Here is a 25,286-nt window from a genome sequence, read left to right as displayed (position 1 = left end):
CAGTTTTGTTCTGCTTTTGACATAGGTAAAAGCAAAGGGAAATCATCAGGAGCAACGGAGCAGAGTGAAATTGAAACTGCTGAGATTAAGCCATCAAAGTTGCGCAGTCTGGATGTCTTCTCTGGCTGTGGAGGCTTGTCAGAAGGGTTCCACCAAGCAGGCAAGGCCATTTAAAAAGCCATTGGAAGGCTAGGAAGGGCAGGATTAGCAGCCAAGATGATGGAGCCAGGGGTAGATTCAGTTTTGTTTGCCGGGAAGGGGGGGATTTTGTACCCTGCCACCCGGCTTCGGAAGTGAGGCGTGCAGTGTAAAGCTCTTTTCCCTCTTTTGGTTTCTTTTCCCAATGGCAGAAGTCTCAGAGACTCTGTGGGCCATCGAGATGTGGGAACCAGCAGCACAGGCCTTCCGCCTCAACAATCCTGGCACCACAGTGTTCACGGAGGACTGCAATGTCCTGCTCAAGCTGGTCATGTCTGGGGAGAAGACCAACTCCTTGGGTCAGAAGCTGCCACAAAAGGGAGACGTGGAGATGCTGTGCGGTGGACCACCTTGCCAAGGCTTCAGTGGGATGAACCGCTTCAATTCACGCACCTATTCAAAGTTCAAGAACTCTCTGGTGGTCTCCTTCCTCAGGTTGACAGTGGCTTAATCAGCAATATAAGTTCTAGGGGAAAACCATTACTCAGCAGTAGATCACATGCTTCAAATGCAGAAGATTGTAGGTTCAGTCCCCAATGCCTCCAGGTAGACTGGGAATGTCCCCCCACCCAATCTGAAACCCTAGGGAGCCATTGCCAGTCAAGGTAAAGGTAAAGGGACCCCTGACCATTAGGTCCAGTCGTGGCCGACTCTGGGGTTGCGGCGCTCATCTTGCTTTATTGGCCAAGGGAGCCAGCGTACAGCTTCTGGGTCATGTCGCCAGCATGACTAAGCCGCTTCTGGCGAACCAGAGCAGCGCATGGAAACACCGTTTACCTTCCTGCCGGAGTGGTACCTATTTATCTATTTGCACTTTGACGTGCTTTCGAACTGCTACGTTGGCAGTAGCAGGGACTGAACAACGGGAGCTCACCCCATCACGGGGATTCGAACCACCGACCTTCTGATCAGCAAGTCCTAGGCTCTGTGGTTTAACCCACAGTGCCACCCGCATCCCGCCAGTCAGTGTAGACCATTCTAAAAATCTGAACCAGGGTTGTGTATGTGTTGTAGTTCCACAGGAGGATAGAACATGGACCGTGACAGTGACTACAGAGTTCAGCTTTCCTAGAAAATGTGTATATTTTTTTTTAAGCTGGAGGTGAAGGTGAGGAGGCACATTTCTAGGCCTTGCAAGTGTAAATGAAACCAAAGCAGGTAGTGTGGGTGGAGACCCTGTGCCCCCCCCCCATGGTGTTGGACTCCCACTCCCAACAACCCCAGTCAGCATGGCCTGTGATCAGGGATGATGGGAGGTGTAGTCCAGCAACACCTGGAGGGGAGGGCCACAGCTTCCTTGCTCCTGTTACCAGCATTTCCAGTGACTGGATGGCTTCAGTGCCCTACATATCTCCTTCCCCCTTCACATAACTAGAAAAACCTGAATTATTGTTTCCATTAAAATGAAGAGAAATTATGCAGTTTGTTCAAATTTGCACAATTACAGCCTGAACTTTGAAATGCACCCACTGTACACCTTATGTAAGGGGAAGCTTTCCTCAAGAACAAATGAAAGGTGGCTTGGGAATTTGAGATCACAGGTAGATTTGTGGGAGGCCGAGAGAAGCTGTGCAATAATTTCATTTTAGGATCCCTCATCTGTGCTCTGATCAAGGGAGAAGCAGAGTACACACCCGTTAAGCCAATGTGACATAGTGGTGAGACTCTGCTTTGAACTGGGAAGGTCCCAGTTTGAATTTCATTTCTGCTATGGATTTGCTAAGGCAAGCCACTCTCTCATCCAATGGCCCTCCAATACAGGAATCTTATCAAACCGCCTTAGATAAGGTATGTGTGTAAGGTATGCTTGAAGCGCTTTGAATGCCCCAGAGCACCATAAAATGCTTTTATTGTTACTCCTTACTGCAGTGTGTTCACTTTATGAATAAGTATGCGTGGAATGGGTGAATGTTCTGTCCCTCAGTGGCCGGAACCCTTGTAAGACCTGAGGCTGTACTGGGAGAGTGGGTGAGGTGATTGGGCTGGGACTTGCCCCCATATCCTAGTGTTGCTGAGGAAACCTGTCTGCTGTTGGAGAGGGGAAAAGAGCCCACAACTGAACCCCTATGACCCTTCTTGTTCTCCAGCTACTGTGACTACTACAGGCCGAGGTTCTTCCTGCTTGAGAATGTGAGGAACTTTGTCTCCTTCAAGCGCTCAATGGTGTTAAAGCTCACCCTGCGCTGCCTTGTCCGGATGGGATACCAGTGCACTTTTGGGGTTCTGCAGGTATGTTAGTTGGGCAGCCTCTCTGTCAGAGCAGGGGACGTGTCACAGTGAGTGTGTCCTCTGCAGGTTCTCAGAAGGAGAAAGATTCCTCTTAGATCTGGAGTCGAACCAGAATGCCATGAAAAGTGAGAGCTGTTAGGTGGTTTTGCTGAGCTCCCTCCCCCCAACCCCCAGTATGCCAATTCTTGATTGCATCAATAGTTTTGAAGAGAGTTTAGAGCACAGGTGGGAAACCTGTGTGGCCCTCTAGAATCTGGAGGGTTACCACCAGATACGGAACTCCAAGCTAGGGTAGATGCTTTTTTAGATTGGAATTGTTTTCAGGTGGTGAACTGGTGCTAGCTGTAGATTGTGGCAAACTTGATTGAATAATGCAAGGCAAGGCAATAAATTCAAAACGACAAGTTTTTAGGCAAGTTTGCAGCTTTTGCAGCATTAACGTGTGTGTTTTAATCTCCCTCCCTTCCAGGCTGGTCAGTATGGTGTGGCCCAAACACGCAGGAGAGCGATTGTGCTGGCTGCAGCCCCAGGAGAGAAGCTTCCCATGTTCCCTGAACCTCTGCATGTCTTTGCTCCCCGAGCCTGCCAGCTCAGTGTGGTGGTGGACGATAAGAAGTTTGTTAGCAATATCACAAGGTAACGGCCGTCTTCCAAACTTAACTGTTGGCAGTTTCATGGTGTGTGCATGTATGTTTGGGATGCCTTTAAAGACAAAAAAACAGAACCCGGCTAGAGTTCAGCTTTCAAGGCTCTTCTCTGCCATCCATTGTTGGACTTAAGGCTATGCTCCTAAACTTTCTTCAGCATCAGCATGTCTAGAATCACACTGAACACTGATTATTTTTAGTACCTTATCCAAACTGCACAGTTTCATTGCAAGATCACCACTGTTTGCAGATAAGCCTCTTTTTTACATATGTCAGGTTTCTCATTCACATTTTGGATGCATGTTTGAGCTGATTCTCACATGACAAGGGACAGATTTATCTGAGCCTCCTCCCCTTGTGCTTTGAGCCCTGTTCACTGAGTGCAGAATGCCTTCCACCAAGGTTCAACATACGTAAAGAGGGCAGGAAAAGCTCCCAAGAGCCCTGCAGCAAAATGTTTTCGTCCCCTTCCCTTATTCTGGCCAGCAGCCATAATCTTGAAGCTGTTTTCTGAAACTTATTTTTTAACGTTGGGAATAACTACTCTTCTCAAGTAAGGCTTTTTATTTGTCAGTGGAAGCAAGTTTTAGCCAAAGCCTGCTAATGAACCATGCTTCCTGGTATGAGTGGGGCCATGCCCCCCCTCCCGAGTAGGGGAAGGCCCAGGCAGGAGTTGATCTGTAAAGCACCTTCTTCTGCTGTTCTCTAGGACCTATTCAGGCCCATTCCGAACCATCACAGTCCGGGACACCATGTCTGACCTTCCTGAAATCAGGAATGGGGCATCAGCACTTGAAATCTCCTACAATGGGGAGCCACAATCTTGGTTCCAGAGGCAAATTCGAGGCTCTCAGTATCAGCCCATCCTCAGGGATCATATATGCAAGGTGAAGCACTTTTTCTTACTATGGTTATCTGGTGATGGGGTGGAATGCACTGTATTGAGGTCCAGAGCTTCCTTGCAAGAAGGCTCTCTTGATAGCTGCATTCTGATTTCTGAAGCAAAGTCCTTAGGCTTCCACACAATTTGAACATGGGAAACTGCCTCATGCAGAGTTGGACCTTTGATCCATCTAGCATTCTTTCCACTGATTGGCAGCCTTCTCTTCCAGCGCTGCCTGGAGATGCCATTGGGGATTGGACCTGGGACCCTCTGCATGCAAAGCAGACCCTCTGCCCCTGAGCTGCAGCCCTTCCCCTTGTGCTGCTGGAGAACAGGACCCAAGCAGCTGTGCTGTGCGGCCCCCTCCTCACAATAGTGCCCTTTGTGCCACTGAGGAGTCTCCTACCAGGGAAAGAGTGGCCCTAATGGATTCTGACTGGGAAGCTGATGCTGCTGAAGCGCAGGGGATGAACTCTTGACTTTGTCTTCCTAGGATATGAGTGCACTGGTGGCTGCTCGGATGAGACACATTCCTCTGGCCCCAGGCTCAGACTGGCGTGATCTGCCCAACATTGAAGTGCGTCTCTCTGATGGCACCACCACCCGCAAGCTGCGCTACACACACCATGAGAAGAAAAATGGGCGCAGCAGCACAGGAGCCCTCCGGGGGGTCTGCTCTTGCGCTGAAGGTACGGGATGCCGAAGGAGAACTGTTGCCACAAATCACCAGAGGATGGTTCTTTTAGTCTTCAGTCCTTTAGATGGTCTTCTCATCCCTAATGGATTCAGGGCTTCAGGGTCTTTGTTGGGTCTGTTACCTGAAATGTTAATAACCAGGGCTGAGAACTAATTGAAAATGGTTAACTTATAAATGATTAAAACCTTAGAATAGCTGTATAGTACAATTGCATCTTACGCACAATTTGGTTGAAAGCCAGCCAATTGAAATTGCACAAGGCAGAGAGCTTCAAAGCTCTTTATGTACTGGCTTTTCCTGATGGAGAAAGAGCTTTGAAGCTCTCCGCCTTGCTTATCAGGCAAGTCCCGCTTAGCACATGGGCTCTAGGATTCTCTACTGGGAACTCAGACGGCCCCGCATGTTCTTGTAAGACCATGCCAGAATGTGTGCTGAGCTTCAAAGTTCTCCACCTTGCTTGCGTGGTAAGGAACGTGGTCACTGAACAGGCTCTGAAAGGTAAGGGTACTTGTGTGGGGGCAGATCGAGTATACACCACCATACTGTAATTGAAACTGGAATATAGGTGTATTTATGAGATTGTGAAGGAAGTGTGAGTTGTTACAAGTTAATAAGCAAACTCTGCCACTCTATTTTGGTACAGGCCACCGATAGATAGATAGATTTTATGTCTAAATTGGATCTTCACATTGTGCCTAACTGGAATTTAGTGGCAGGAACAGTTAAATAGTTGCGAGGTGGGGCGGGGCGTAACAACCCCTTGCTCTCCCCAGAGCTGCAGATCTTTCCTGACCTAGGTTTGTGGGCCTGCATTTCTAAGCTACCAGGGAATATTCTTTGTAGTCCATGAGTAAGCCCCAGGCCCACAAGGCAAATGGCATTTTACCAGGGCAGCTGTGGGAAACCTCTGAACCATGGACCTAATTGGAACCAATGCTGCACCCAAATTAGTCCACAGAGTCATTCCATACAAGCAGCCCCCGCCTGCTCTACAAATGGATCTGTGTGGAGCAGGTGCAGTTGGCAGGTGGGGTCTGTTCTCTGTCCATGTCGATTAGCTTATTGACCCTGACAGGGACCCCCATTGGAACTGAGTTTTTCATTGGGGTCTCCCTAGTGCAGCCAAGAGGGGTTGCTTTCTCCGTTTAGAGAAAGTGGTTAGGATCCTAACCACTTCTGCAAATGGACTGGCTTTCTCCTGCAAAAGGTTTGCATTCAAACCACTTCCTTTGAAGCTTAAAAGAGGCTTGCTGGGGCCAACAGATGGCTGGGCAGTGGGTACACAAATCCCTTTGAAGGTGCAATCCCAGCAGTGCTTTCAGGTGAGGTCACTGTAAGTGCTTATCAGTTGATTGGCAATTGCAGTGAATTCCTTCGACAGTAGACCTCAGGATTTTGTGGCAATTTTAAATACCCTTTTAAAGGAATGGTAATGAAACGGTATTTCGAATTAGAAAACAGAGACGGTGGCTTTTCTAGGATGTTGCAGTCCATGGCCCCTTGCAGTTTTATTCTGAGGCTTGTGGTGTAATTCAGATTCTTGTGTTAAAGGGTTGTTGCCCCCCTTTGTCCACACATTCAGTGGAAGGTTTGTCTGAACTCTGTCATCCTTCCTAGGCAAGCCATGTGACCCTGCGGACCGGCAGTTCAACACCCTGATCCCCTGGTGTCTGCCCCACACGGGGAACCGGCACAACCACTGGGCTGGCTTGTATGGAAGATTAGAGTGGGATGGGTTCTTCAGTACAACAGTCACCAACCCTGAGCCCATGGGCAAACAGGTAAGAGAGAACTGCTTGATAATGCATTCAGTGGCATATTTTGTGAGTTTGGCTGTATTGCCTGGTGTGTTTTCTCTGTGGTGGCACCTCTGGCCTTGCAGAACTCATGCTCAGGAAGTCCAACTGCCCAACGTCAGGGACACTGAGGAAGCATGGAAAACCTTTTCCATTTAGAAGGCTTCTTTTCTTCAGTTACTCTGAATTCTAAAAGTTTCCCTGAAGATTTTATGCAGTATGGGCTGCTTGGGATTTCCTCTCTTTTTATATTTTATGTAAAGAAAGCTGTTAAATAAGCCACGTGGAGGACCAGGAGGGGCCCCAGGGGCCCTGTCAGAGGGACAGTTCCCCCCACTCCTTGCCCTGCATGGTTTCCAAATTGACTCATTTATTTTACCTCCTGTTTTTATCATGTGATCTGCTTTGAGATCCTTTGATGAAGGGCAGTAAGTAAATATAATAAATAAATGAAACAGGTCCAGTTTGGGAAACATGCACAAATAAACAGTCAAAACAGAAACAACAAAACAATAACCCCCCTTCCACAAACACATTTAAAAGAGCATTGGATGTCAGTCAGCCCAAGGCCTGAGGAATGTTTCTGCCTGGCGTCTAAAGTTATATAATGAAGGCACCAGGTGAACCTCCCTGGGGAGAACAGTCCACAAACGGGGGGCCACTGCAAATAAAGGTCCATTCTCGTGTTGCCACCCTCTGGAGCTCATGTGGAGGAATGCAGAGTCTGGGTCAGTTTATATGGGGGGAGGCAGTCCTTGGTATATTGGCTCAGGTGTGGGGTGGAAGAACCCCAGAACTGCAGAGGGAGGGGGGTTGTTCAATCTGGCGAGCCGATAGGGCAGCACTGAATTCTACCCCTTATGCCCCGAGAAAGGACACAGCCCAAATATCAGCTGGAAATGGCTCATGGTCTTCCACCCTTTTTTGCAGGGGCGTGTGCTTCATCCTGAGCAGCACCGGGTCGTGAGTGTGCGTGAGTGTGCACGGTCCCAGGGGTTTCCAGATACCTACCGTCTGTTTGGAAATGTGCTTGACAAGCACAGACAGGTAGGTTGCCACAGATGTTTTGAGTGGGGAGGGAGACCTTTAGATGTCAACTTTTATGGGACAGCTTCTTACGCTTTTAGAGCATGGGTAGGACACCTGTGGCCCTCTAAATGTTCCCAGCATCCCTGACCATTGGCCATGCTGTCTGGGTGCTACTGCAAGTTGGAGTCAAACAACACCTGGAGAGCCACAAGTTCCTCATCGCTGCTTTTAAAAGTGGAGATGCCCAGAAAGATGCCAAAGCATCCCTGTTGCTTTGTTACTTTTTGTTTGTTTGTTATTTAGCTGTCTGAAAGTTAGTGCTAGAGCACAGACCTATCATTATTTCAAAATTAAAATAAAGGGGCTGACAAGCATATAGCTGTCTTGCCTTGCACATTTCTTTAGAAAATTAGAGGTTATCAAAGCCATGTAAGCTGGAACAAGTTTAAAAACCTTCTGATGAAACCTTTAAAGCTTCCTGATGCTTCAAATTTCTGAATTTGTGTAAACTGAGAAGAACTCAAGATGCTAGAAGCAGCTGCCCAGCAGGATGCAACAAAGAGATTTCTCCATCAGGGAAGAGTGAGCGTGTTTGCATGTGTGTATACAAATACACATACACAAGGAAAGAGATTAAATACCCTTGCTGAAATACTTATTGTAAAAGATAGCATTAGATGATGGCTTAATATTCTAATGCGCTTTATACTCTGAATCTTTTGATTGCCGAATCAACAGATGGCTTGCTCACAGTGAGCAAAAAGAGGAAGGGAGAAAGTTTTGGTACCTTTGGGTTCCATTTGCACACACCCCACCACCACCTGCTTTGGTGGCCCTACCAATACTTAGCAGTAAGTGAGGTGGTTTGCAGACATGTGATGACTGTTTATTCTGCCCCTGCCCTGGCGGTGTTTTTGCAGGTGGGTAATGCAGTGCCTCCACCTCTGGCCAAAGCCATCGGACTAGAGATCAAATTGTGTGTGTTGGCCAAAATGAAAGAGGATGCCACAGGTAAGCTATGGAATTTCGGTGATGTATTTTAAAGAGAACTTCTGAGCAACCTGTTCCCACAGCTCTGGCAGACTCCATGTCCCATCTGTGGCATGAAGCAGGGATATGCCTCCACACCTGTTTGGGCTACGATTGCAGCCTCTTTCGCAGCACAGTACTTCTGCATTATCTTCCCTGACTTAGGTCAGTTGCTACCATTGTATCTCTTGCCTGTCCTGGGAGTAACTATTGAGGCAGCTAAGGGAGGGAGGGAGGGAGGCATTTCCCCCCACTCCAGAAAGAACTAATGGGGTTGCTTTTACAGTTGTACCTCGGGTTAAGTATTTAATTCGTTCTGGAGGTCCGTTCTTAACCTGAAACTGTTCTTAACCTGAAGCACCGCTTTAGCTAATGGGGCCTCCTGCTGCTGCCGCGCCGCCGGAGCCCAATTTCTGTTCTTATCCTGAAGCAAAGTATTTAACCTGAAGCACTATTTCTGGGTTAGCGGAGTCTGTAACCTGAAGCGAATGTAACCTGAGGTACCACTGTATTTGCACAGGGCCCATGTGCTTCTTGGACACCCTCACATGCACACCTAGAGACTGGAGGACATTTAGCTCTCTAGATGTTGTTGGACTACAACACCCATCATCCCTGACCACTAGCAATAAATGCTGCCTGATGGGAAGCCACAAGTTTCCCATCCCTGGAATAACATATCTAATTTATCTCTCTGGGATATTTTGTTCTTCTGCAGGTAACATCAAGCAGGAAAAGATGGACATTTCAGATTAATTTGTCAGTAGCCCGTCACCTGCTGCTCTTCTGTTCCAGCACCTGAACACCCAAACATGCACTGATTGTTTTTAATTTTCTTCATTTCATTTTCTGGTTTATTTGCTTTCTTCTGGACATGCTGAAAATTGTTGGAAGTTTTTGTTTGTTTGGGGAATTATTTTGTGTTCTGTCTTTCTCTTTTCAAGCCTGTATTTGTGAGCAGTGTTTGTCTACTTGGCTGACATTCTGAAGCTGTTTTGATGTTCCAAATAACCATTCTCAAGTGATCCAACTGTGCAGTGCCTGCCACTTCGTGTGTGTGTGTGTGTGTGTGTGTGTGTGTTGGGGGGAAGGGTTGCGGGTGTTTTTATTATGCATTGTATTGAAAATTAATCAACCACTTTGTACAAGTGGAAATTAATACTTTATGTAGTTTTTATATGTTGTAATATTTCTTCAAATAAAATCTCTGCTATAAATTATTCAAAGAGGGTATTTCTGACTTTCTTCAGATGAATTTGCCCATTGTGTCTGGTGTGCTAGTGTTGCCTCTGAAATCTAAGCACAAGAATGCTGGCTCTTTTCTACACACCAAGAAAATTATGGCTAGTAGGTAAGCAGGCCTGAATGTCTGCTTTAAGGGCAGAAATGTCTGCCTGCCTGGACTCTGTGCTGGAACATGAAAATTGGCAGGGCTTTATTTAGTTCAGCTGGGATCATGTGCTAGGGATTCTCTTGCGGAAGAGAACGTGATCAGCAAGAGGGCTACTTCCGACCCCCGACCTTTTATATATACAGGCCGCAGAGTATGTTTTTAGTATAATTATTTTTTTAAAAAAATATTCCTGCAAGTAGATGGCTAGCACAGTGAGGCAATAGTGGAGAAAGGGGGGCGGTCTGAGTGAGAGGGGTGCATCCTCTTCACCTGCTCCTCCTTCCCCCCCCTGTCCCCCCCTCTGAGAGCTGAGCCTGTGCTGCCCCTCCTGAACCCACTCAGGCTCAGGCAGCGCCTCCCTGTACTCAGGCGGAAGCAGAGGGGGGCCAGTGCACGCTGAAGCACTTACACCCACTATTTTCCTGAGTAATGTGCTGTGTTTTTGAAGAATCCCAAGGCTCTGTTGATGCTGTGAACAGATTAACAGTGACACTTTCCTCCCTCTCTCTCTTCACCCCCTCCCACCTTTCCACATCTCCTGCTTAAGTCTTTCCTGCCTCTCTTTAAGTCCTTTCTCACCCTGGAAAGAAACCTTTGGGGAGCAATTTTCCCCTTTCGGCTCCTTTCTCATAGAATTACAGTATTGTAGAGTGGGAAAGGACCCCGATGTGGATCATCTAGGCCAACCCACGGCTGTGCAAGAATATGCACTTGTCCCATCCTTTTTGCATTTGCTCTCAGCACTCCTTTTCCCTTGCCTTTTGCTATGTAAATTTACACAACACACACAAATATGGTTTACCTCTGATTCTAGTCCTCTGAGTAGACTCACTGAAATGAAATAAAAATCCAAGCATTGATTTCAAAGGGTCTGCACTAAGTAGGATTTAGTTGGATGTAGTCTGTAATTATAATCAAAGTATTTTACCCCCAAATAGCTGCACTGGCCAGTTTATCTGAGTACATTATTGGGGGGGGGGCTCATTTATTTAGAATCGCTTAATCATATGGAACTAAATTGCATTATGCTGTAAGGACCTTTCATAAAATCTTACAATTGTGGAGTTGGAAGGGTCGTCTAGTCCGCCCCTGCATCCAAGACAGGAGACCACCCAACCGCCAAGGAGGGAGAGCCACAACCTTCCCAGGGACCTCGTTCCCCTGCTGAGCAGCTTGGGCTGTCAGAAAGTTCTTTCTCATGCTTAGCCAGAATCTCCTTGCAACTTAAAGCCAATGGTTGAGGTCCTCGTTTCATCATGTGAGATACTTTTAGATCTTCCAGGATGGCTCTCCTGTCTCCCCTCAGCCTTGCTCTCCCTCCTGGGCAGCCTTGAATTGCGATGCCCAGAATTGGAGACAGGATTCCTGGTGGGGTCTGAGCAAGGCCGGAGGGAGCAGCGCTGAATCCAGAGACTGAGCTGCTGTGGATGCCTTTGCCGACTCAGACGGCTGGCCAGCCACGTGTCCTCCATCTTCTTTGGCGAAGCTGCTGCTTCTTCCGGGCTGAAAGGGACTCGGGGGACTTGGAAGAAGGGAAAGGAAGCTCCCGCGCTCCAAGATGGCCGCCCGCCGGGGAGCAGCCACACCCTGAGGCGCAGGCGCCAGCGGCCTCCCCTCCCGTCAGCCCCCGCGCCGGAGAGACTACGCTTCCCAGGGTGCTGCGCGCGCCGAGGCCTCCGCTCGCTCCGCGCCGCGCCGGAGAGTCGCCCACCCGCTTGGTGCGCCCGAGGCCCGCGCTTCCCCTGCTGCTCGCGCGCTGCTGGGCGGCCATGCCGACGGGGGACTACGAGTGAGAGCGGGGCCGGGCGGGGGGGGGGGAGGGCGGCTGCCCGGAGGCCTCCCCGGAGCCCCGCCAGGGCCGCGCGGCCTGCTCGCCCCGCCTGGCGCTCGGGCCTCGTGGAGAATCCTAGGATGGCCGAGATGGAGGGAGCCCTCGGGACCATCTAGTCCAGCCCCAGAAAGCCCCGAGGCGGGAGGGGCCTGCGCCGCCTCCGCCTGGCAGCCCCGGGCGGCTTCCCTGGGCCCCTTCCAGGTTGCAGAGCTGCGGGTGGGAGACCTGCCCCATCGCCAGGGGCTCCAGAAGCCCGTCTGAGCCGCCCCTCAGAGTTTCTCAGCAAGGCGGGGGGGGGGCAAGAGAAGGTCTTGTAAGGGCCACTGAGCTGTTGGAATGAGAGGCGACTGCTTTGGCCAGGGAAGGTGGTTCTTGGCTGGCTGGGGGGCACAGGGAAGCATGGAAGGCTATCTGGGGGGGGGGAGGCGAACAGCAAGCGGGAGTGTAGAAGAGAGAAGCCTTGGCTTGGGAGACCTTGTTCTGGGGGACTCCTGGGCCCTGGGGGGGACGTGTTGATCTCTTGGGGCAGAACTCCTGGGCCTTGGTCAGAAAGCGTGAGGGAATGTTCAGCAGGTTGTGGCTGACTAGTAGTCGGATGCTTTTCCTTGGAGGTTGGGCAGAAGAGGAAATAAAAGAACAGCTGTTGACCAAATGGGTTAATGACAGAGTACCTGGAATAGAGTTTCAGGGTGGAGTTAGTATTATGGATGCCATTTGGAATGTGGTTTTATATGAAGAAGCCAATGTGCATTTTGGTAGAATTAAAGTGACTCGCAATGAGAGTATGAGGTATATGGGTGAGGGTCAGGGACTAGTCTTACGACAAGTAAGTAGTAAGAAAGTACTGGGTGTGGAAGAGCAATTGCCAAGGTTAGAGGATCAAGCAAGAACTCTATACATTTACATTAACTGAACAGATACTTAACTTGGTATCTCTAACTCTGTTTCAGCTCCAAGCCCAGTTGGGCAGACCAAGTGGAAGAGGAAGGGGATGATGGTGAGAAATTTCATGTGTCATTGAACAAGCTGCATGTTAAAGGAAGAGCAGCCCCTTTCGCCCAGGAGAAGTCAGAGCAGACTTCTACCCCATCTAAAATGGGTTTTATTTTCCTTGTACCTTGAAATCTGTACCCACATCTTGAACACACCAAGAAAATTAGATTGCCGCTGTCACTGCATATTGAAGAAATTTACAGTCCTTTCTTTTTATCTCGTTTCCTAATATTCCTAACAGAAAGACCTCTGGTTTCTTTATAAACGTATATTTTAAAATCTTCTTCAGTTCATTATATATCCTTTCCCAGAAGTATTTCACTTTCTTACATTCCCACCACATATGGTAAAAAGAACCTTCTTTATCTTTACATTAACAGCACTTATTACATGTCTTATACATTTTCGCTAATTTTACCGGTGTTATATACCATCTGTAAAACATTTTCATAATGTTTTCTTTTAAAATCATACATGCTGTAAATTTAAAGTTTTCTTTCCATAGTTTTTCCCAATCCTCAAATTGTATATTATAGCCAAAATCTCTGGCCCAATGTATCATTACCGACTTGACTTCCTCATCCTTTAAATTCCATTCTAACAACATTTTGGATAGAATTTTAACATCATTATCTATTATTTCAATCTGAAATTTAGAATCCTTGTTAGCATAACCACATTCTTTACTATCTTTCCTAAACATTTCATTTATTTGAAAGTAATGCAACCAGTCATATACATATTCTTTAACCTGTTCATATGGTTTCATTTTCCATTTTCCTCCTCCTTTAAATAACAATTGACCATATGTGATCCAATTGCCTCTCATATTAATTTTCCTTACGCCCATAACTTCTAAAGGAGATAACCAGCGTGGTACTCTAGGTTCTAATAGGTTTTTATACCTATCCCATACTTCAATTAGAGGACCTCGGAAGATGTGGTTCTCAAAATCTTTATGGATTTTCTTTTTCTCATACCATAAGTACGCGTGCCACCCAAATCTGTTATCAAACCCCTCTAAGTCAAGTAGTTCCTTATTTTCTAGTTTTATCCAATCTTTCAACCAGCAAAGGCATGATGCCTCATAATATAATTTCAAGTCAGGCAGGGCAAAGCCTCCGCTTTCTCTCGTATCTGTTAATAACTTAAATTGAATTATTGGCTTTTTGCCCTGCCAAATATATCTTGAAATTGCTCTTTGAAAATCCCATATTTTTCACAATCATTTTCGTTTTCTTCTTATTTAGTCTAAAACCTGCCACTCCTCCAAACTGTTCAATTTCGTCCAATACTTCTTTTACTGTACTTGTTGGCTCTTCAATCATTATTACCAAATCATCTGCAAACGCTTTGATCTTATATTCATTTTGGCCAATTGTCACTCCTTTTATTTTCTTATTTTGTCTAATCGAGTTTAGAAGGACTTCTAGCACCATTATAAATAATAGTGGTGAAAGTGGGCATCCCTGTCTTGTTCCTTTTAGTATCTTTATTTCTTCTGTGACTACATTGTTTATAATCAATTTGGCTTTTTGTTCTGTATAAATTGCCTTTATTCCATTGAAGAATTCTTTACCAACCTCCATATATTCCAAGTTTCTCAACATAAAATCCCATGCTGTATTGTTGAAAGCCTTTTCCGCATCCACAAACATCATTATGGCTTGTTTCTCATTCCTGGCAGACAGATATTCCACAATATTGATTATATTATCTTTCATCTGCCTGCCTGGAAGGAAACCTGCCTGATCCTTATGGATGATTTCCAATAGTATGTTTTTCAACCTTTTCGCAAGGATTCCTGCAAATATTTTATAATCTGTGTTTAGCAATGAGATTGGCCTATAGTTTTTAACTTGAGTTAGATCTGAATCCTGTTTTGGAATAAATGTAATACAGTGGTGCCTCGCAAGATGAAATTAATTCGTTCCGCAAGTCTTTTCGTCTTGCGAGTTTTTCGTCTTGCGAAGCACGGTTTCCCATAGGAATGCATTAAAAATCAATTAATGTGTTCCTATGGAAACTGCCTTCAGACCAGGTCCGGGGACAGTCTGTCCCCCGACCTCTTCTGAAGGCCGGCGGGGGGCGAAACTCTTTGCTCCCCCCCCCCGCCTTCCCGGGAGAGTGGAGAAACGCAGCGCTGCGTTTCCCCGCTCTCCCGGGAAGGCAGGCAGGGGGGAGCAAAGACTTTTGCTCCCTGCCAGCCTTCAGAAGAGGTCCAGGACCTCTTCTGAAGGCGGGCGGGGGGCAAAAGTCTTTGCTCCCCCCCGCCTGCCTTCAAAAGCCGTCCGGGGGCTTTTAAATCGCCCCGGGACAGTCCTGGGGCAATTTAAAAGCCCCCGGGAAGGCAGGCAGGGGGGACAAAGACCTCTTCCGAAGGCGGGTGGGGGGCAAAAGTCTTTGTCCCCCCTGCCTGCCTTCCCGGGGCCTTTTAAATTGCCCCGGGACTGTCCCGGGGCGATTTAAAAGCCTCCAGACGGCTTTTGAAGGCAGGACCTCTACTGAAGGCGGGCGGGGGGCAAAGGTCTTTGCTCCCCCCCCCCCGCCTGCCTTCAAAAGCCATCCGGGATAGCGGGAAGCGCTTCCCTGCTATCCCGGACTGCTTTTAAAATGCTGGCGGTGGGGAGCAAAGCCTTTCGGCCCCCGCCGGCCTTCCTGGACCTCTTCTGAAGGCCGGAGGGGGGGGAAAGGCTTTGCTCCCCACTGCTAGCATTTAAAAGAGGTCCCTGGAGATTTCCCTATGGGCTTTCTTCTTGTGAAGCAAGCCCATAGGGAAATTCGTTTTGCGAAGCGCCTCCAAAACGGAAAACCCTTTTGTCTAGCGGGTTTTTCGTCTTGCGAGGCGTTCGTTTTGCGGGGCACCACTGTATATGCTTCTTTCCATGTTTCCGGAATTTCTCTTTCTCCTAAGATGTTGTTCATCACATCCTTCAATGGCATCATCAAGATAGATTTCATTTCTTTATAGTAGCTTGCGGTGAATCCATCTGGCCCTGGAGCCTTTCCCCTTTTTAAATCTTTTATTGCTTCTTTTATCTCTTCTATTTCTATTAGCGTATTCAATTGTTCTTTTTTATCTGTCGGGATCTTCTTCACTTTTTTCTCCTTTAAAAATCTCTATTTTCCTCAAATTGTTTTTTTCTCTATTTTTATATAGTCTTCTGTAGTAGTCCAAGAATCCCTTTCTAATTTCCTTCGGATTGATTATCTCTTCTCCTTCCACTATAATTTTGTTTATTGTATTCTGTTCCTTTCTTGTTTGATTTGCGATGCAAGCCATTTTCCTGATTTGTTCGCAAACTCGAAGTTTCTTTGTCTCATTTTTTTAATATTCCATTCCACTTCTCTGTTTTTTATAATTGCAAACTGAGTTTGTAGAGCTTTAATATTTTCGAACTGTTTGGTTTCTTGATTAATTTTTGTTTGTTTTCCATTATCTGCTTCAAAATTTCTTTTTTACCTTTTTCTCTATTTTTATTCTTGATTGTGTTCTGCTGAATGAAGAATCCTCTCATCACTGCCTTGCTTGCATCCCAAACCACTTTTATCTTTGTACACTTGTTGCAGTTGTCAGCAAAGTATTCTGCTAGTCTCTTTTGCGCTGCTTCAACAATTTTCTGGTCGTCCAAGAGATAATCTTTCATTCTCCATCTGAAAGTTCTTTCCTCAAAACCTTTTAATTCAAATTTTATTGGGCTATGATTGGAAATCACTTTCGGCTGAATTTCTATTTGTTGAGTTCTTGGAGTCAGTTCACTCAAGATCCAAATCTGATCAATCCTTGACATTGACTGTTTCAGTTCAGAATGATAAGTGAATTGTTTGTCCAATGGGTGTCTGAGTCGCCAGATATCTATCAAATTACAGTTTTTTATCATTGAGAAAAAAGATTTGGGGCATTTCCCTTCTTTACTTGTTCCCTCTCTGAGTCTGTCCATTTCCAATGAAACCACTCCATTCATGTCACCCACTATTATAATTTTCTGATCCATATATTCAAATAGTTTTTCTTCTAAAATTTTGTAGAATTCAGTCTTATTGCCATTTGGTGCATAGATCCCGACTATAATCAGTTTTTCTCCTTGCCATTTGATTCGAACCGCAATTATCCTTCCTTCTTCATCTTTAAAGATTTGTTGGGCTTCAATTTTATTTTTTTTATATATAAAACCACTCCTCTTTTTTTTTCTCCTTTGTCTGAAGATATAAATTCATTTCCCAATCTTTTGTTAATCAATATTTTTTTGTGTCTTCTTGCCACGTGTATCTCTTGTAGACAAATGATATCTAAATTTTTCTTTTTAAAAAATTGTTCAATTTTGTTCCTCTTTTTTTTTCTTATTCATCCCATTAATGTTCCAATTCCAAAAAATTTAACGCCATGATGTCCTGATTTTAAATAAATTTTGTTTATATTTCTATAATTTAGCTGTCTCTTCTTCATCTTCTTCTTCTTCCTCGCCTGTTTTCTTTCCATTCTCTCCCTCTTCTTCCTCTAATTTTGATCCTCCTGGTGTTCCTCCATCTGCTCCTTTGATTTCATCCGTTTCTGATCTTAATTCCTTATATTTTCTCAGAAATTTCCCAGTTTCCTCTGGACATGTCAATCTGTGCCTCTTACTTCTATACATGAATGAGATTCCTTCCGGGAACTCCCATCTAAATTCAATGTTATTTTTCTTCAATGTTTGCACCAATGATTTATAAGGAACTCTTCGTTTGAGTTATCTGATTGGTATATCTTTAAAGATAATTATGAAGTTCCCGTCTATACTCACTCTCTTTTCTCTATTCTTCTGTAAAATCATATTTCTCATTTCTCTATCTTTAAATGTGATCAAGCAGTCTCCTGTAAATCTTTTTGCTTTAGTTGTTCTTACTCGCATTCTAAATGCATTTTGCACTGTTTTTGCCATTTCTTCTGCTGGTAGTTCCATCCATTGCGCTAATTCTGCTATCAATTTCTCTTTAATATTTTCTCCTTGTGTCTCTGGCACAGCTCTAAGCCTCAGATTAACCTCCCTCTGCCGCAGTTCATTCATGGCTATTGCATCCTTCATTTCTTCTTGTGCTTTACTTAATTCCATCATCTCTACTTTTATCTTTTCCTCCTCCCGTTTAACATCTTTCATTTCCAATCTTGTCTTCTTCAATCCCTCCTCTACAGATTGCGTTCTCCTAAACACTTCTTTTATTTGCCCTTTCAGCTCATTAACTGTTTCATCATTTTTTTTAATCCATTTTTCCAATCTTACTGTCCACCTGCTCTAGTTTTGACTCTAAATTCTTTTCACTCTGCTTAATTTCAGCAAACATTCTTAGAATATCAGCCTTAAAGTCTGTTTCTTGTTTGGACCTTTCCTTTCTGTTGGTGTACCCCCATCAGTCCCTCTCTTTGGTGGGTTCGACATTTTACTCTAATTAATCCAACAAACACAATAGAAACCTTTTGCCGATCCCTCAGAATTTATCAATTTCACAATTACTCAATTTTCTAATTTATAACCTTTAAATATTAATAGTTATTAAGTTATATATATCACCAAATGTCAATGCAGAGTCAACAAAATGCCGTCTTCTTGCCTCCACTCAGGCTAATCCTCTTTATGGTTTATTTCTCTGATGAAATCTGTCCCAAAAGAAAAAGAAGAAGACAAAATATTTAAATCCTTATTGTCAAATTAATGCCCAATTTTATATCCACTTTTATTTCCAATTTTATCTCCTAGTTCGGGAGAAATGTATATAGTAAAAATCAAAAGAATAGTCCAAATTCCACTTTCACAGGTAGCAGAAGACACCGCAGTTATAAATCCAAAATATCGTCAATGTCAAGTTTATATCCAATTTTATGTCCAACTTTCAATATCCGTCAATGAAGAAGTGAAAAACAAACCACCAAAAAAAAGAGAAAAACAAATTGTAGTATCCCAATCCATCCACTAGAGGTCCTAAAACTGTGTTGGTGTGGCGTTGTTACAAAAAAGAAAGTAGAAATTATGAAGATATCTCAGTTAAAGTCTCTTATGTATTCTTTATATCAAAGATTCCAAAAAACAGAAAATCAAAATAGTTTAAAGCAACCAGTCAGACTGTACCAATATGTGCTCGTTTTTTAATACATTCTCTATCTGTTTTACTATGCTTAATCGTTCACAATGGCGTCGGAGCCTTCTCTTCCGATCCACTGTCCTTTGTTCTTTAAAAGTGAAAGTGCAGAAGTACTTCCTTCTTCTATTTACCCCCTCCGTTACACCAAGGACTTCAATTTTGAACAAAAAGTTACTCTTCTGTCTCCCCTTTTGCTTGAGTAATGTCTTTAATGTAATGTATCCTCGTAAAAAGATACTTTTTAGAAGAGTTAATAGGGGAAAAGAAACAATAGCCGCTAGGGCAACTCACTTTCCTTTTTCCGGCTCTGTGAGCGGTGCTGCATCTAAGCTGATTTCGGCTGTCAGCTGAACTCCGCAAAATTTCTCCTTTCTCTCTGGGACTTCCTTGTTGTTTCAGACCTCAAATTTATAATTAATTTAGAACCAGATTTCTTTAATTTGAGAGCGTAGCGCTTCCTCTGCAAACTCGGGGCTTCGCTATTCGGAGGTAGATAATGGCTTTCCTCGACCTGCTGATCTGCTCCGCCGTTCTCTTCGCTTCTTTTGGAAGCTACCTGACGGCCGGGCAGACCGCTTCTGGTCCCGCCGGGAACCTGACCTTCTGGACACCCACCAGAGGTATTTTAGGGGGCCACCGCGCCCTGTAGCGCCCCTATTCTTCCGAAATAGCCCGGGATTTCCCTCACGGTAAAATCCCCGCTTGCAAGCCTAGCGCGCCCGGCGGGAGGTCCCGCCGGGCGCGCGAGGCTTGGGGCAGCAGCCTGCAGCTCGAAGCACGTGGCACCCTCCAGAGGACACCCCGTGCTTCGGGCAGGTGTCCGCAAGCTTTGCGCACCCGGCGGGAGGTCCCGCCGGGCGCGCAAGGCTTGAAGCGGCAGCCTGTTCTGTGGGCTGGGGTCGGGGGAAGCTCAGGCTTCCCCTGCCCCAGCCCCGCGGCTGGGGGGGGGTTATTCCCCCCCCAACGAGGTGCGTCCTATGGGCCACTGCGCCTTATAGGGCGAAAAATACGGTAATTCTGAGTAATAGTTTCTGAGCCACACTGAGGGCAGATCATTGCATCAGGTAAGCAGATATGCTTGCTCAGATGGAGCAAACTGCTAATGTTGAATTCCTTCCAAGAGGTCTTAACTTTCTCATAATAATAATAATATTCATTGTGAACCCAGAACCCTCCACTCCAAACAATGAGATCTTCCTCTAAATTTTCTTATCTCTGTGCTGTCAACATTCCAAAGGTACTTGAAGTTCATGGGGCCATGTTCAGGAGTACTTAGGTATTTATAAGCATCCTTACCTCTGGAATCCCATGTATGTAATTTATTTTGGGCAGCCCTGTTTTCATTCCCAATGGCTATACAAATTTGACTATACAGTACTAATTTACTATTAGAGAGAATGATAATATCCTTCATGTAAAGACTTTAATTGAGTTATTGTGCTTTCCCAACACAGATAAATGCATCACCAGTGACCTGCTCAAGGACATCCCCCTGAGTGGAGTGCTGGGTGGAGGTGGAGGTGGAGGTGGAGCTGTAAATGTAACTGTAAGCATTGAGCCTGAGCTTGTGAAAGGAGGTAAAAGTTCACTTTGCATTTCAAAAAGGGACTGCAGTATTGGGTGACTTGGAGACACAGAAAGATTACTATAGTTCCCACCCCCACTACTTTTTACAGAACCTCTCCCATCACCCAAGGAGCTTGTGAATGGAAACATCAAAACAGTGACCGAGTACAGGGAAGAGGAGGATGGCCGCAAGGTGAAGGTGAGCGAGGGCTTGGGATCAAGCCATATCTCTTTCCTCCCCCCCCCCCCAGCTCTCATTCTCAGGGTCACCTCCATATTATCCTCTTGGTGTCTTGTGTTCTTAGGGATTTGGCCCCACCCTCACTTCCAGTTGCCTTTCATTGACAGTGAAAGTTCATCTCCCAGCACGCCACTTCCTAGGTTGTACGGGGGCAGAACTCTCCATGTCATGTGGTTCATTTCTGTTTTTAGTCTGAAAGTGACGACCCTGCTAGATGTTTTCCTCCAATATACCATGTTGCTCGAGTTCTTGAGTGAATAGGTTTTTGGGTGGAGGTTGGTTGTGACTTAAGCACAGTAACTGTGTGGTCAGGAAGAAGCAAGCAAATTCTACCTGCAGGTGTGATCCTCCACCTTTTCCATTTCCTCTTTGTTGATTCTTGCCCTGAGCGTAATATGACATGTTGCTATCCTTTGCCAGATTATCCGCACCTTTCGAATTGAGACCCGGAAGGCCTCAAAGGCTGTGGCTAGGCGAAAGGTGAGTCACCTAAGAGAGTGAAGCTTATCCCCTTGCACCTTCCTCCTTGACCACTAGGCATATGTATACAGACATTTTATGCCGGGGTAGGCAACCTAAGGCCCATGGGCCGGATGCGGCCCAATTACCTTCTCAATCCAGCCCGCGGACGGTCCGGGAATCGATGTGTTTTTACATGAGTAGAATGTGACCTTTTATTTAAAATGCATCTCTGGGTTATTTGCGGGGCATAGGAATTCGTTCATCTCTCCCCCCCCCCCCCATAGTCCGGCCCACGGCTGAAAAAGGTTGCTGACCCCTGTTTTATGCCATCATCAGATCTGAAGTAATGGTACTGGAGCAAGAGATGTCCAAAAGCCAAAACAATATATATTTTTAGCTCAAACCAGTATTCCAATGAAAACCAAATAGGTCCATAAAGACGTGAAGTCTGGGATTTGTTCTTGATTGGCTTAAAATTGGACCTGAGGCCCACCCTCAGCCAGGGCCTGTTGAAGGGAGGTCCCACCATTAGTTGCACACACAGCTATGCAAGTTTTGGTGCTCATCAGACTTTTCTGTGAAATCAGCCTCCTGATCTGTTACATTTTAGTCTTGCTCTCTTTCTGAGTGAAGACATAGTTTTTGCATGTATTCTTCACATTTGGCTAGATGATGGGAGTTACATTCCAACAACATCTGGAGGGCACCATGTTGGGAGAGGCTGGCTAAGGGTGGGGGGACACCCAAGGTTTTTTTTTTCATTGTAGTATCTCATATTTTGAGATGCTGGATCTTAAACGGTGTTTTGATACTCTTTACATCTTGTTGACAGAATGTTTTGCTGCTGCTGTTTTGCTTTGGAGCAGCTGGTGTGCAATTTGCTCAGAATTTGGAATCTGCCAGCTGGGGATTCTTTTAGAAATCACCCTGTTGGTCTCTCCAGCCTATTCCTACTATGTCTGTCTTGCATCATCTTTCTCCCCCACTTCTTGGGGATTGCAAATGAGATCAAAGACTTCATCCACCTCTTTTGTTCTGCTCTCTAGAACTGGAAAAAATTTGGAAACTCTGAGTTTGATGCCCCTGGCCCAAATGTGGCCACTACCACTGTGAGCGATGATGTGTTCATGACTTTCATCACCAGTAAGGAGGTGAGTGGCAGCATGCAGGAAAGCAGGGGTGAAAATAAAGAGCAGAGGTTTCAAGATGGGTTGTGGTGCTCTCCAGGGTTTCAAGGAGCAGGTCCTTCCAATCCCTACCTTGAGAAAGGGAAACATGGGGTCTTCTGCTTCCAAAGCAGGTGTCTGCCACTGAGCTGTTGCCGTTGCCTGTTCACATTCTGACATTCCTAAGACTACTGGCACAGCCAAGATAAGAGACACTTGGTTGGAACTTAATCCTTTTGTGGGCTCTGAATGTGGGTGGGAAGACAAGCAGACTTTCAGTTGCTCACACACTCAGATGTGTCCTTTGCCAGGACTTGAATTGCCAAGAGGAGGAGGACCCCATGAACAAGCTGAAAGGGCAGAAGATTGTGTCGTGCCGCATCTGCAAGGGTGATCATTGGACCACTCGCTGCCCATATAAGGACACCCTGGGACCTATGCAGAAGGAGCTGGCAGAGCAGCTGGGGCTCTCCACAGGCGAGAAGGACAAACTGCCAGGAGGTGAGGGGTGCAAAAAGGCAGAGGATATGGGGTGAGCCCTTCCTGCAGAGACAGATAGGTTGGCTTATGCCAGGGATGAGAAGGAGAGTTGTGCTCCAAGTTTCACTAACACTGCATTTTCTTTCTGCAGAACCAGAACCTGTTCAAGCCCAGCAAAGCAAGACTGGGAAGTATGTCCCACCCAGCCTGAGAGATGGAGCCACGCGCAGAGGGGAGTCCATGCAGCCTAACCGTAGAGGTAGATTGCCTTTGAAGGGGAGGTAGGGACTGAATCTGACGTGTCCTGACAGCAGTAGCTGTTGGCATCTAGCAGTCTAGTCCTGTGTATATTCTGTGCCATACAAGCCTAGGCCTGCTTTAAAGATAGTTGAGCTGGCAGGTATTTAAGAGTCCTTCAGTTTCTGCTACCCTGATCCAACAGTTCTCCTTGTATCTTAGCTGATGATAATGCCACCATCCGAGTCACCAATCTGTCCGAGGACACCCGAGAGACTGACCTGCAGGAACTGTTCCGTCCTTTTGGGTCCATATCCCGCATCTACTTAGCCAAGGACAAAACCACTGGCCAATCCAAGGTGAGAAAGAGGGATTGGTAATTGGGCTGAACTTGGTAGGTTCAAAGTGGGGAAAGAGGTGGCAACAAGTGAGTGCTGGAAGACATTGTGCTTTTACGGTATATTGTGCTTTTATGTTGTAACTGCCCTGAGACCTGCAGGTAAAGGGCGGTATACAAATGATTAATAATAAATTAATTATAAATAATAATATAGATACAAGCAAAAATTACCTTCCTTATCTCTTATTTTCATCTTTCCTGTTGCTTACCTTCAGGGCTTTGCCTTCATCAGCTTCCATCGCCGAGAAGATGCTGCTAGGGCCATTGCAGGGGTATCTGGCTTTGGCTATGATCACCTGATCCTAAATGTGGAATGGGCCAAGTAAGTAGGACTCTATATAAAGGTAAAGGGACCCCTGACCATTAGGTCCAGTCCCGAACGACTGGGGTTGCAGCGCTCATCTCGCTTTATTGGCCAAGGGAGCTGACGTACAGCTTCTGGGTCATGTGGCCAGCATGACTAAGCCACTTCTGGCGAACCAGAGCAGCACACGGAAACGCCGTTTACCTTCCCGCTGGAGCGGTACCTATTTATTTACTTGCACTTTGACGTGCTTTCGAACTGCTAGGTTGGCAGGAGCAGGGACCGAGCAACAGGAGCTCACCCCATTGCGGGGATTCGAACCGCCGACCTGATCGGCAAGTCCTAGGCTCTGTGTTTTAACCCACAGCTACACCCGTGTCCCTTATATAGGGTATAGGGTAGGCTATTTAATTCCTTTCAGGAGTGTCCCTGTCAAATAGCCTCAAATTCTGCTGTTACTGCAAATTTATGTTTCTTACATAAATCTTCAGCCTGCTTCTCACTGGGACAGTAGACCTGTTTCTATATATTAGTCTTTCAGCTGTACCATTTTAAATGGAATTCTCCCTCATGATAAGATTCCCACTTACACAAAATCTATCTTCTAGTATGGAGGAACATTCATTTGTGAGAACTTCTGCCTGCTGTCTGAAGTGGTGCAGTGCTATGCGGATTCACTATTTTAGTTTTTTAAAAATAGCCCTCAGTTTTGGCCATAAAATTCAGCCTTAGTGGAATTTTGAATCAGACAATTTTGTTGGAAGCAAAGTCAGGAGCACTTGGGACCAGTGATTGGGGGAACAAAGCACCTCAGTGCATTCTCCCTCTAGGCAGGACTTGGCAGCCTAGCAAATTTCCCACCTTGCCCTCTTTTGGAGCCAGCCACAATTAGCATGTTGGAATGAAGAGCAACGGGCACTTAGGGGGAGAGACAGTAGTCACCATTAAATCCTGTTTCCGAGTCCATAGCTGAAGTTGCCCTTAAATTTTCAAGCTTTTCTCACAACATGAGGCCTAGCAACAGCCTTGGTCTTAAAGACGAGCAACAGATTCTGATGCATTGGATGCAAAATCTTCAGTCGTCCGCTTGTTAAAATATTAATGTCTCTTCTTTCCCATCCCCAGACCTTCCACCAACTGAGGCTTCCTGTCCGGCATTTGTCTTTGGAAATTGCCCAGTTTTGCTCCTCACTGGAAATAATAGTCACTAATAAAGGTTCCTTTCAGTCACTCTCTTGTGGTTTGTCTCAGTCCCTCATCAAAATAGCCCTATTGTTGCTGGAGTCACCCAGTTTCATTTTAACAGCTGAGTTTCTTTTTACCGAGTGTTAAATACACAGGCTTTCTGATGCAAGAGTGTTTAATTTTTATTATGTTAACAACGCCGTTTTAGATGAAGACCCAGGCCTCTAAAGTAAATGTTCAACTGTTTCACTGGGTTTGATCCAGAGTGGGATTAGGTGTAGCGAAAGGAAGGTGTTTGTGTGGCTTGCTCAGCTGATGCCATTTACTGACTTACTGCCACATTCTAGACTCTCTGCAGCCTCCTCCAGTAATGACCAAATTAAGAGAAGTGAGTAAGTAACAGACT

The 25,286-nt window shown here is 45.8% G+C and overlaps 2 protein-coding genes across 5 annotated transcripts in view; both read left to right on the top strand.

Moving 5' to 3' along the window:
• DNMT1 (DNA methyltransferase 1) overlaps positions 1–9,728 on the top strand; it is a 51,741-nt gene extending 42,013 nt beyond the window's left edge. The window contains exons 25-34 of one of the 3 annotated variants that reach the window (XM_081895059.1): positions 27–160; positions 351–633; positions 2,286–2,427; positions 2,897–3,063; positions 3,784–3,961; positions 4,451–4,646; positions 6,272–6,435; positions 7,381–7,497; positions 8,400–8,490; positions 9,227–9,728. In XM_081895059.1, coding sequence (XP_081751185.1) covers positions 27–160; positions 351–633; positions 2,286–2,427; positions 2,897–3,063; positions 3,784–3,961; positions 4,451–4,646; positions 6,272–6,435; positions 7,381–7,497; positions 8,400–8,490; positions 9,227–9,264 — 1,510 coding nt within the window. In that variant the 3' untranslated portion in view covers positions 9,265–9,728. Of the gene's footprint in view, positions 1–25; positions 161–350; positions 634–2,285; positions 2,428–2,896; positions 3,064–3,783; positions 3,962–4,450; positions 4,647–6,271; positions 6,436–7,380; positions 7,498–8,399; positions 8,491–9,226 lie in introns of all 3 variants that reach the window. The other 2 variants (XM_081895060.1, XM_081895058.1) reach the window with 2 other exon arrangements.
• A 1,799-nt stretch (positions 9,729–11,527) lies between these two features.
• EIF3G (eukaryotic translation initiation factor 3 subunit G) lies at positions 11,528–24,925 on the top strand (the record flags this gene model as incomplete). Of its 2 annotated transcripts, XM_081895132.1 has the most annotated exons (11): positions 11,529–11,690; positions 12,683–12,729; positions 20,294–20,416; positions 20,516–20,604; positions 21,067–21,126; positions 22,155–22,259; positions 22,586–22,775; positions 22,906–23,013; positions 23,214–23,350; positions 23,607–23,713; positions 24,821–24,925. In XM_081895132.1, the coding sequence occupies exons 1-11, from the start codon at positions 11,671–11,673 to the stop codon at positions 24,834–24,836; spliced, it is 1,002 nt and encodes a 333-aa protein (XP_081751258.1). In that variant the 5' UTR covers positions 11,529–11,670. The 2 variants fall into 2 exon arrangements, with proteins under 2 accessions (XP_081751259.1, XP_081751258.1); XM_081895133.1 differs by lacking the exon at positions 24,821–24,925 and having other exon boundaries at positions 11,528–11,690; positions 23,607–23,717.
• Between the last annotated feature and the right edge of the window lie 361 nt (positions 24,926–25,286).

The sequence above is a fragment of the Podarcis melisellensis genome (assembly GCF_964234715.1).
Source record: "Podarcis melisellensis genome assembly, chromosome: 17".
NCBI lineage: Eukaryota > Metazoa > Chordata > Lepidosauria > Squamata > Lacertidae > Podarcis > Podarcis melisellensis.
The sequence above is the reverse complement of the archived record's forward strand: the minus strand, read 5'-3'. Positions and strand labels throughout refer to the sequence as shown.